This window comes from Nanorana parkeri, unplaced genomic scaffold, assembly GCF_000935625.1.
Source record: "Nanorana parkeri isolate BGI_ZX_2015 unplaced genomic scaffold, ASM93562v1 scaffold295, whole genome shotgun sequence".
Classification (NCBI taxonomy): domain Eukaryota; kingdom Metazoa; phylum Chordata; class Amphibia; order Anura; family Dicroglossidae; genus Nanorana; species Nanorana parkeri.
In genome coordinates this window covers 1419380-1432009 of record NW_017306563.1, presented here as the reverse complement: position 1 = coordinate 1432009, position 12630 = coordinate 1419380, and the positions used below count along the sequence as shown (strand labels likewise).

General features: G+C 42.1%; 1 protein-coding gene across 1 annotated transcript in view; it reads left to right on the top strand.

Annotated features, from left to right (window-relative positions):
• Positions 1 to 1841, top strand: part of LOC108787970 (bactericidal permeability-increasing protein-like) — a 52296-nt gene extending 50455 nt beyond the window's left edge. The window contains exon 12 of the mRNA XM_018557668.1: positions 1617 to 1841. Coding sequence (XP_018413170.1) covers positions 1617 to 1841 — 225 coding nt within the window. The remainder of the gene's footprint in view (positions 1 to 1616) is intronic.
• Positions 1842 to 12630: the final 10789 nt, after the last annotated feature.

The window sequence follows — 12630 nt, the reverse complement described above, 5'->3', positions numbered from 1 at the left end:
ATATATATGTTTATATACTGCCTGTCCAAAAAAACAAATAGGTAAGATCCTTCCATTGGATAATTACTGCAGTGATTGATATGTTTCATTTCTCAAGTTCTTTAACGCTAACTGATGCAGCAAGTAGAATTCTCATTTCTTAAACAACCCTGTCAGAAGACATATCTTTTGGTCATGGAAAAGATGTAACTCTGTTTCACAATGGTCAAATGATTGGCCTGCATCAAGCAAAGAAAACAACTAAGGAGTTTGCTGAAACTACTAAAATTCGGTTAAAAACCGTTGAACTCATTATAAAACCTGGAAGGATAGTGGTGAACGGTTATCTTGATGTGGCTGAAAAAAAATCTTGAATGATCGTGATTGCAGATCACTTTAGCATTTGGTGAAATCCAATTGTAAAAAAATCAACAGTAGAACTCACAGCTATGTTTAATAGTGGAAGTAAAAGCATTTCCACATGCACAATGTGAAGACAACTCAAGGGATTAGAACTAAACAGCTGTGTAGCCTTAAGAAAATCACTCACCAGTGAGGCTAATCAGAAAAATGGTTTTAACTTGCAAGGGAGCATAAAGATTGGACTCTGGAGCAATGGAAAAAGGTCTGATGAGTCCAGATTTAAGCTGGGCATACACTTTACAACCATCGCACGACGTTCATCACCTCCCCCCCATCACCCGGGCCCCAGTGCCTGGCCCCACCGCTGTCTCAACTCCTTTGATAACCAAGTGTCCAGATTTGCTGGTTTATAGCACAGGACTATAGCATTACAGAATGAGAACATTCCAAAGGCATCTACAGAACAAGATTGATAAAGACATTCTAGAGTACAGCCCGTTCATGAAGACCCATCAGTAGAGACATATCATCAACATTACTGAAAGGACGTACACCTACAAAGGTCTCGCACTGACAAGCTAAGAGTACTATACAGATTGCAAGTCAGTAGGGAGACAGCCAATGCTATGGTTCATTTCACACTATCAAAACACTTCCATGTCAGGACTAACACAATTGTTGTGTTTATAGTAGGCATCCAATCAATACAACACACCACAGATATTCCATTACCAAGCCTTCAGAAGAAACACATCCTAAAACAAATGTCAATTAAAACTCCTGGGAGGATTTCAATTTACTTTACTGGCTATATTGCACTTGACCGCCCCACCAGCTTCCTACAACTCTTCTTCCAACCCATTGTACATATACCCTAGGTTACGCTCTAAGCCATACCCTAGGTTACTTTCTGATGGCTCAGGAATGTGTCTTCTCCATAATAGTCTTGAAATACTAGTAAATAATAGGCATATGTATAAAAGGAATATCATTTTTTTTTAAATATTTAAAATGGATGGATTGTTGGAGCAATGTACAGTTACATGGTACTGATAACAAATTTAGAACTAAATCTTCCGTCTGCCACCTTAACTTCCTCATTAGAAACATTATTTTTGCTGGTTGATGTGTTTACATTTTATGAATTATGATTTTACTTGTTTGTATTATGCCCTTCAGGGCTGAAGAGATGCTACAAGAGGAGCACTCACTTCCCCTAAGCACCAGTCGGAACCCCTCCAAGCCTGAACAACCCTCCTCCTTCTCAACATCAGTCTGGACCACCTGCCTTCAAACACCAATCTGGCCCCCCCAAAAACACCAGCCCGGACAACCTCCCATTTCTTAACGCCAGCCAGGACCACCCACCTTCAACACCAGTCTGCCCCCCTAAACACTGGACAATCCCCCTTCTGAACATAAGCCCGGACCACTTCCCTCTAAACACCAGCCTGGAGAAATTCCCCATTCTCAACATCAACTTGGACCACCCCCTCTAAACTTCAATCTGGACCATTGCACTCCCCACTATCCAACACCAATCTCGACAACTCCCCCATTCTCAACATCAGTTTGGACCAACCCTCCCTCCAGTCACCAGCCTGGACAGCACCTTGCCTCCAAACTCCAGCTTCCTTCCTCCCCTCCAAACATCAGCCTAGATCTTCCTTATTAGATACAAGCCAATCCTGTCTGAGTTTTAGGATTAACACTATGTATAGTACTGTATACAGTGACTGTAATGATCTCCTTTTGCCATCAGCAGGCTGAATTTTTCAAAGCATGGATTCAATGAGGTTCTGGGAATGTTCCTTGGGGAGCTTCATCCATGTTGCATGAATAAAGTTGTGCATTTTCTGCACATTCGTCGGACACTCATTTATGCTTCAAATGTAACGTTCACACAGCATACCTAAAAATATTCTTTTTAATATTTCTTACCATATATATATATTAGAATTTTTAAGCAAGTAATAAGCACTTAACAGCAATTTTTACATATTTTTATAAGTTATGCAAAGCAAATGAGAACATGTAATCAATATAAATAGGAACATGTATTGTAATAAATATAAAATAGGTGTTATAATTTGGCTGCAAAAGAAAAATACACATTAAAGCAGTATAGTCGTGTCTAGTTGCATTAAAATCAGTACAGTCGTGTCTAGAATTTCTAATCGGATTCTAGAAGCACAGAATTCTATTTTCTCTAAACCGAGCTAAACTGAATGGCCCTGAAATGTCCTGTCTGAACGATAGCATTGAAAAGACATTGCTTGCATATATATGCATTGAGAACTTAGCTTTAAACGCATATATATGTTTGACAATACCAGTGTGAATAAATCCTAAGTCTCCAATATTCACCTAAAGCAAAAATATCACTTTAATGGTATCTATGGTCAAAAACTAAAAATAAATATGTATTTCTATATTAATATCCTATATTTCTATACTGATATTGTATTTCTATATAGCCATATAGTTCTATCCAACTCCTAATAAGCATATTCATCTAGAAGTTTGTAAACTTATTGAAGATGCACATGGGAAGTACTTCCTCAATGCACTGACACAATTTTACTCAGCCCTGTGAATATGAACTTCATTGTGCCTTAACTCTCATAAAACCTGCCTTCTGAACTATAACTCAATATCTGAACAATGTAACATTACCATTGCTTGCTGGAAGCAATGCATGATGGACTATGTAGTCATGAGAAATGGAGATTGCATCACATCAAGTAGCAGGGAAAGAGACGCGAAGCACACTGGGAATCCAGGAAGTTGTTGAAAGTGATGGGCAGACAGAAGGCAGCACTCACTACATAAAAGGGATTTTTTCATGTAAGCTTTGATTGCATTATCAAAACAACTCTAGTATGTATTCCTATTACAATGCTGATGTTGTAGTATATGCTAGGACTTTAGAACTCCTCTAAAGTTACACTGACCCTTTTAATCGGCTTTGAGTGCTTCAGTCGAGATGACAGCCAAGTAATGTATGATATATTGGGAGTGATTATGCAATGTTCATATTTTTCAGGACCTTCAGCTTCATAATCTAGTATATGTCACTCCATTTATTTTCATCTTTTCCATTTCCTGTGTGTAAGTGGCTTTTTATGCCAATAAAATTTTTCCATTTTTCTTTCTTTTCTGCCTACTTTAAAAATGATCGGGTCCGCGCTCTCCCCCTCTGATTCATTTTCATCTATACATCTAATTTCCCCTCTCCACGTCTTTTCCATAATCTCTCTCTCCCTTTATCTCTTCCCCTCCTCTCTCCTCCTGCTCTCTGTCAGCCATTCCTGCTTGAGTTACTGACGCCTCCTGACGCAGAGTCTCAAATTTTTCTTAATCTAAATTGAAAACTGTTCGAGTAGAAAAATAATTTCACAGCTTCACCCAGAAAAAAAGCAATGTCAGCTATAGTGCGATAGGGAGGGTGACAGTACTGCCGGACTCACTGTACTATGCCTATAGTAGTGTGAAGGGGAGACCCTGACATTGTACATGTACCGGAGACTGGTAATATCACCTGGATACAAGAATACAGCGATCAATTTGCCTTGACTGTATGCCAGATATCACGCCTAACGTACAAAATACAATCCAATGTCAGCATGAGCCAGAGAATCTTAGATTAATCAGGCATACCTGGAAGATTAGAAGTTAAATATACACGGTTTTCCAGTTTATTAGTGGCGGATGCGGCTGCTAGAACTCAAGCTTGAAAAACAAATGTGGGTATAATGTTTTAAAAGGAAAGTATATTGTTTTTAAGTATATATTTTACATATTGTGATATTAGGGGAATCTAGCACACAGGGGCGTCCCGATACAGTCACCCGGCGGGATAAGGTATTCCTCCGGGTCCCCCCCTCTCTCCTGATACTGTCGGGCGTTCGGTCCATGACCGAGCGCCCGACTTTTCAGAGGGGGGTGACACCAAAATGACCAAAAAGTCATTTTGGTGTCACTCCTCCCAATGGTGGCACCCGGGTGCGGGCCGCACCCCCCTTGTGACGCCACTGCTAGAACATATGGTGAGCGTTTAAGGACCAGTCTTGAAGCCGTTTTCACAGAAAAAGGACAGTCTTTTATTTCTTTTGTAACAGAAAAATAGCTTGCCTTAGCAGTACAACAAAGTATGCTAGTATTTCAGCAAACATATCAGCTCACCATTCACAGGTTATCCTGTTCAGTGTCCCAGGACCTTACTGTTTTCCTCAACAGAATATCTTCCGGGATATTCTGTGCCTTTGAGCATCTTTTGATTTCACACACATGCCTGGCTCTTGCTGGCTCTTCAAGCCTTCCAGCCCCCCAGGCTGTTGCTCGTGTGCCTCCAGCGCACACACAACCACCTGGCTCCACTCTGGCTTCTGGACGAAGCGCTGTAAAACGCTCAAGCAGTGAAATCCCATTAATTCCAATGGGCATGGTTCCCACCTGGGCGTATTTCAGCGCTTCATAACGCGCTGAAATACGCCCAACTCCCAAACTAGTACAGGAGCTTCTTTTGGGGCGTTTTTCCACGCGTATCCATTAGGATACAGTCTGATAGATTTCGTAAATGCACGTTTGTCGCATGTTTCGTTGACCGCAAACCACGGTAAAAACACGCGGCCCGAAACATGCGTCAAACGCGCATATTACGAACGCCCAAGTGTGAACCCAGCCTAAAGGTCCCCGCATACCTTGCGATAATCGTACGATAATCGCAGGAAATCCCGCGATCGTAGGATTATCGTAAGGTGTGTGGAAGCCGTGCGACCTCTACTACTGTAAGGTCGCATGACTTTAAACTTACGGATATGTTCGAAAACTCGCCGTGCATCGTACGATGTTCGGCGGGTTTGTAGCATGTCCGTACGATAACAGCCGTACGGGCCGGTGTGCACAAGCGCACACTGCCCGTTCGGCATTGCGGTCATCGGAAGCCCGCCCCTCAGGGGGCGTGGCTTGCGATCATCGCAAGTACGATCTGCCTATGCAAATTTAACAGATCGTACGTTTTTTTAAGTACCTTACAACCATCGCAAGACAAAAGTCTTGCGATGGTTGTAAGGTGTGTGCCCAGCCTTAGAAATCTCCACCCAGACCCAGATCTCAGTTATACTCCAGAAAACCCCTAAAGAACTGGAAACCCAGCTCCTTTCCTGTAATACTATATATTTTCTGTACCCTCTCAGGTCCTCTGGCCGAGAGTCCTGGGTGCCAAACACACCAATCACCATAGTGACACGGCACTGTCCTGTCACAATATTTATAATGTTTTAAACGTAAAGTTAAATGCCTGGCCAAAAAATTCACACACACTAATATTTAATTGGACCATCTTTAGCTTTGATTATGGCACACATTCGCCGTCGCATCATTTCGATGTCCCAGCGGTTATTTCTGTCCAGAGTTGCATTCGTTTTTCAGCAAGATCTTGTAGTAATGATTGGAGAGTCAGACCATTGCGTAAAGTCTTCTCCAGCATATCCCAAAGATTCTCAATGGGTTAAGGTCTGGACTCTGTGGTGGCCAATCCATGTGTGAAAATGATGTCTAATACTCCCTGAACTACTCTTTCACAATTTGATCCCTATGAATCCTGGCATTGTCATCTTGGATTATGCCCATTCCATTAGGGAAGAAAAGATCCATTGATGGAAAAACCTGGTCATTCAGTATGTTCAGGTAGCCAGCTGAGCTCAAATTTTCAAGGACATAACATTGCTAAACCTAGGCCTATTATTCAATGGAAGGCTCTGATCTAATTGCTTAGCTAAATCCAAGTGGTGACTTTTTTTTGGCCAGGCAGTGTATATGGTTTTTTATATATATATATAGATATATACTTTACATATTTATACCTAATTCAGGACAAAAGAAATACACTTATTAAAATATTTTATTTCCTTAAAGTGTATCTAAGCCCAAAAACAAAAATGGAATATATTGCAGTTTACCAATACCTAAAGTAGTATTAAACTCTCAAACTTTCTTTTTCAATAAGTCCAGATCAGACAAATATACATTGCCCAGCAAAGTATTTCTTTACACTTTGCCCAAACACTTACAGTCATTATGTTTCAGAACAGCAGGCTTGCCTTGATTTGCCTGTGTGTGTTTGTGGAGACACACACACCTTACTAGCACACACCAGGGTGGCTCCATAGGACCCTTCAAGGGAAAGGAGTCACCCTAAAACAGGATATCAGGGCCAGTGTTTAGGAGACCAGATGATTCTGCAGTGTGCAGAGTCATGGAAATCATTTGGTTATGTTCTTTTGGCCAGATAGACATCCAGATCTGCTGGTGTATAGTGCTAATATAGCTAATATAGCTTAAAATTATAGAGCCATTTATTCCAAACTGCATACAGATGTTTCAGGCTATTTGGGCACCAACAGTGCATTGTATGGAAACCATGGTTCCTATGGAGTAGAGATTGGAGCCAAAGAGGATGGTATAACCAGATACAGATAATGGTGAGGAGGGACTAAAGCAAGCAGAAAGCCCTCACTCTAATGAGTGTGTAGCAAAGAAAGCCTTCTTATTTGGAGGGGTAATTACATATCTCATTTCATCACAAATTCCAAAAATAAGAGAACTTTATCAAAATGAAAAGAGTGATCAGTTAGATATTTGTCTGGAGTTTAGCTTTTTTTTCAAATCCAAAATTTTTTATTGAATGGTCAACAAAACAAGTATCACAATTAATAAATGTCATCCGTTGTGTCACAGAATGAAGTAATACACTGAACACATGAAACATATCCATAAGAGGGAGTTCCACTTTTTCCCTGCATAGGGTAAAACACGTAGAACATAAAAACAAATGGTCTGGAACCTCACAGGAAGGGTTAGCATGAGTAAATGGTATACATCCCCTACTAATTTAGTCAATGAACCAAAAACATAAAGAAGAGGAAAGCAGGATGGAATAAAGAAATTCAGGATAGTCAGGGAAAAGGTTAGGGTCCAGATTCAGGACAGGAAAGGAGAGACCGGAAGGGGGTCAATATACAGGAGAAGGCCTGAAAGAAAAGAGCCCGGTGCCTCTGTGCCCCCCATGTGCAGTTTTCAGGCGCTCGATGAAACAGGGCGACTGCACCTCAGGTGTGAGTAGCTGCCTCCGATCCCGAGGGGTCCTCCGGGAGCATCGTAGTGAGATAGTCCTCAGATTCCCTGAGGAAGAGCCAGGGCCTCCATACGTCAAGGAACAGGTTCTCCATGTTGTGCAATGTAGAGGTCAGATCCTCCATACGTCAAATCTCGTTGACCTTGGAGTACCACATACAAGTGGTTGGAGCCTGCTTTTGATGCCAGAGAAGGGGGATACAGGCCCGGGCGGCGTTGAGGAGATGTTGCGTAAGGGATTTGTCTGGAGTTTAGCTTTAACCTTACATCAATTACTCAGATTCAGAATTTTTAAATATGTGAAAATATGTTAGTTTCTCTTTATGATCAAATTGACAGTATTTACTCTATGCAAAGCTGGAAAAGCACTGTATGAATAAAAACCCAACAGCGGCAGCACACACATGAATACACGGAGATGACAGTCCGACAGCAGCTGATAACCGAATCTTTTCATTACTATGGGAAGCTGGCCAGTTAAATTGTGTGCTCATCCGAGCAGAACTCTTTGCATGTTCCGCATGATGGCCGGTGCGGCTCTGCACGCTGTGCACTAGGGGCGCTCCGACCAATGGCACTGATTTCCCTTGAGCAAAAGGAGGGGAAAAAAAAGAAACAGAAAATGAGATGTGGAGAGATGGACCTGAATCACAGATTAGTGAGGAACCAGAAACAGTTACAGACAGACTAAAGAGACAGAATAAATATTACTAGTGTCGACCAAGAAGGGTTCACTCCTTTTCTGATATGATGGAGATCATGTGTTTTAAAAGATCACAATTGAAAATGGAGATATGATTAGGCCATACTAAGATCTTCCAAATGTGAAAATTTAATCAAATGAAAAATTTAATTAAATTAAAAATGAAATTAGATACTTGGTCAGCCTCCTTTTAAAATGAGTATCTTATCCCAACTCCTTTATTTGTACAGAACCCTTGCAATTAGCGTAACCCCTCACCTTTCAACCTATTCTTAATCAATTTTGGCAAAACAGAAGCATGGGATGCTAACACGCAATCTTAATGAAACATAGGTTGGCAGTTGTAATGGAATATCCAGATCTTAGATTTTTAACTGGCTGTCATTGTATTGTAGCGTCCCCCTTCCCCAGTCAGCGCTATCCCAACACAGGATAACTCTATCGGTGGCTCTTAAGGGGCGATCTACAGTAAATGAAATAACGGGTCTCCCTGTCTTTCCGCTATAAGAAACCTCCATTATGGATCCAAAGCACACCAGCACACTTTGAGTTACTAGGGTCGGCTGCTAAGGGTTACGACAACGTCGATTCTTCTTGTCTAGGGATACATTTGCTCGCTTCTGCCCATCAGCACTTACCACCCTTTCTGAATCCCCATCTTAGCTTTTAATGTAACAGGTTGATTGTATTGTCAATCTGTTTCTGCCGGTGTGCCCATTGCCTATAAATAACTGTGGACATGGCAACAGTGTGCCCATTGCCTATAAATTACCGGGTGCATGGCATGGGTGTGCCCATTGCCTATACATAACTGGGAGCATGGCACGGGGTGTTTCATTGCCTAAATATAACTGGGGGCACGCGCTGGGTGTGCCCATTGCCTAAATATAACTGGGTGCATGGCATGGGGGTGTTCATTGCCTAAATATAACTGTGGGCAAGGCAGGGGTGTGTTCATTGCCTTTATATACATGGGGGCATGCCAACGGTTTGCCCATTGCCTATAAATAACTGTGGACATGGCAACAGTGTGCCCATTGCCTATAAATTACTGGGTGCTTGGCATGGGTGTGCCCATTGCCTATATTTGACTGGGGGTGTGGCAGTGGTGTGTCCTTTTCCTGAATACATTTTGCAGGAAGATGTCCCTCTTTCTCATCTCAGAAGGCTGGGAGGGATGAAAAAGTTTTTGGCTTACCCTATAAATTTTAATAAATAAATGTATACAAATAATAGCGCTATTTAGTATAATGATATGGAGGTTTGTATACAGTTTATACACAGTAAGTCTTAGGAAGTCTTAAAGTTGTATTTCTATTCCAGTTTTTAATAATCTCACTTGGCCTCCATCTTGGTGGGTTCATCTTTTAAGAAGATTCTTGAACTCCATGGATACATTACATAATTGATGCACTGATGAAGAGCTTGCTTTGTGTTTGTTATAATGACCTTTAGTTCATCCATAGAACAAGGTCTTATTGAGCAGGCATGGGCACAAAAAAAAAATCTAATGGTGTTAGATCAGGAGAGCGGAGTGGCAAAGCAATTGACCACCTCTACCAATCCATTTGTTTGGGAAGGCTTTATTCGAAACTGTCTCACATTCAATGCATAATGATAGGGTGCTCCGTCTTCCTGGAAGAGAATGTCGTATAAAGCCAAACTCCAGGCAGATATAAAAGGCACACATTAATGCAGCTCTGTATTCATTAATGCATCATTAAAGCAGAACTCCGGGCAAAACTGTTCTTAACTCTTGCAATGGGGCTACCCCTGCACTGCAAGGGTTAACTGATCGTTTTTGTCTAGGTGCTAAAATAAGAAAACGTTATACTCACTTGGCTTGCTCTTAGACCGCTCCCTGAAGGCCATCTCCCCCTTCGCTGCAGCGGTCTAAAGTCCCTGAGTCAGCCCGTTCTTAAATAGTGTATAGGACATGAGGACACCGAGGGACATACCATTGTGCAGTGGAAGAGGAGAGCATCTCCAGGAATCGAGCAAGCCGGCTTCAACGATCAAGTGAGTATAACTTTTTTTATTTTAGCACCTAGACAAAAACAAGCAAGTAACCCTTGCAGTGCGGGGGTAGCCTCATTGCAAGGGTTAGGAACAGTTTTGGCTGGAGTTCTGCCTTTCACTCGTTAGCAGATTTAAAAAAAAAAAATCTGCTTTAAATAGATTTCTTTTAAAAAAAGATAAAAAAATCCTGCTTCAAATATGTTTATTTTTTAAATCCAAGTGGTGTACGTACCTTAATCTGTCCTGGCATCAGCTTTTTGCAGTCCCTGTACAATCTGTACAGCTTATCTCAGAGAGGGGGAAGCAAAAGCAACAGAAAGAACCAATAAGGTGTTCTGCATTGTAAGGAGCATTCTGATAGGAGAGATCAGAGTGACGGAGTGATGACCTAATCAGTGTGCTGCTTCTCCTTTTACTGTCCAGTCATAGGGGAGGGTTGGGATGGCCTTGCTTGACAGGTTTGTGCTATGTAGGAGAGCTCTGTATAATCTCAGGTCTGGATGGACAGAAATACCAATCCTTTGGTAGGCAAAGCAACTCCCATATATTTATTTATTCTTTGTAATTTACATGGAGTTTAGCTTTATTATTTATAAAGAAGTTTAAAGTAGATCTGAAACCAATCACTAAAGTCTCATATAAGCTTTAGGGCCCGTTCACACCAGACACAGCGTGTTCCTGCCCAATTCTTTGTTGAGGGACGGGAGGGGGAGGGGGCGTGGCGGTGCATTGAAGACAATAGCAGGTGTCGGCCACTAGGAAACAGTTGGGCAGAGCTAGCTGTCACTGCTAGCTCCGCCCAATTGTTTTTTTATTTTATTTATTTATTTTATAAAATAGTTTTAATTTTTTTAATGTAATATTTATTTACATTTCTAAAATATTTTTTCAACTTTTTTTTTTTTTTTTCACTCTTTTCATTGATTTGCTATTCTGCTTGGTACCTCAGAGGTACCAAGCAGAATAGCCAAGCTGGATGCTGCTCGGCGGCATTCGGCTATTCACTCTGCCATTCGGCAGTCTGGAGGTGAAAAGTGAATTAAAGCACAAATGAAGGAGAAAGAATCCTCCACCATTTCCTCAGCATCCTCCATATCATCCCTTCCTTCACTTGGGCGAACAGCAGCAAGTGAGCTGCCAGAGCTTCGGCTCAGCCGATCCAGATGTTGCAAATGCAGAGCAGATCCAGATGCAGAGCATGTTCGCCTGGCCGAAGGTAGCCGATGTACGGCTGTTTTCAGCAGATGTACGGCTGATATCAGCCGGACTGAGCCGGAGTGAATAGCAGAAGTCATTCGGCTCACTTAACTTCGGCTGGGCTATTCAATCGGCTGCCTCCGGCAGCTTTGTGAAGAACCCCCTAAATCTGACGTGACTGTTTTCTGACCAATCAGATGGGTTTTATGTTGTTGTTGGCGGTTGCATTACAGGCACAGTCATGTGACTTCAATCCGCAACCAAAATTTGGATGGATACGAAATCTCAATAATGAACCGAATCAAATTTCGGATCCAAAAATCGAAAGAGGAAAGAAATAAAAATCTGATTTGATCTGAAACTAAACAAATTTTGTGCGGGGTTACATGTCTACTGAATATACTCTCAATAAAATAACATAATAATTGGTACCGGTTCAACTGTGCAAGATGGCCACAAACTAAGGCCCCATTCACACATAGCGATATATCGTGCGATTTCCGCCACGATATCGCGCATTTTTGCCGCGCGATATCGCAAGAAGTCGCCAGCCAATGATATTCAACGGAGCTGTCTTAGCTCCGTGTCGCGTGTCGCTCGTCGCGGTCGCAGGTCGCTTCTACAGGACCCGAAAGTCGCGCTATCCCGGCCGCTGCAAAAGGTATGTCGCTACGTGTGAATGGGGCCTAAGTGAATTTCGGCCGGTTTTTCATGGAATATCGAAATTTGCACAGTTTCGACACCCTTCTGGCCGCCATCCCTCGGTCAGAAAATCTTCAAACGAACGGTGCTTTCAGCCAACCAGCTGCAAGCACTGTACGTGTATTCTGACAGCGGCCGGCGGCAGGAAGATTAGGGACGACCATGTGCACATCTGTGGACCAGGGTCCACATTGTTAATAATGCTGTTCTATGATAACGGTACCCTTGTATGTACAATAGCCCCATCCATGAATGACAGGACATGCTGAGCATACATATACACCCCACGTTTTCAGCACTCGTCAGGACATGACATTGTGAAAGATGTCACCGAGCATCTGCTGGCTCTTTCTCATGTTAAGCAGCAATGAATCAAAATTGTAAAAGCCAGGAAAAGAAATCTGATGAAATATGGACGAGGAAATGGAACGGGACAGGATGAATAAAGGAGGAGAGGATGAATATTGGCAAACAATGATTCACTGAGGCCATGCCTGTCTTCAGCCAGCGAAGGGTTACCAAGGCTCTAT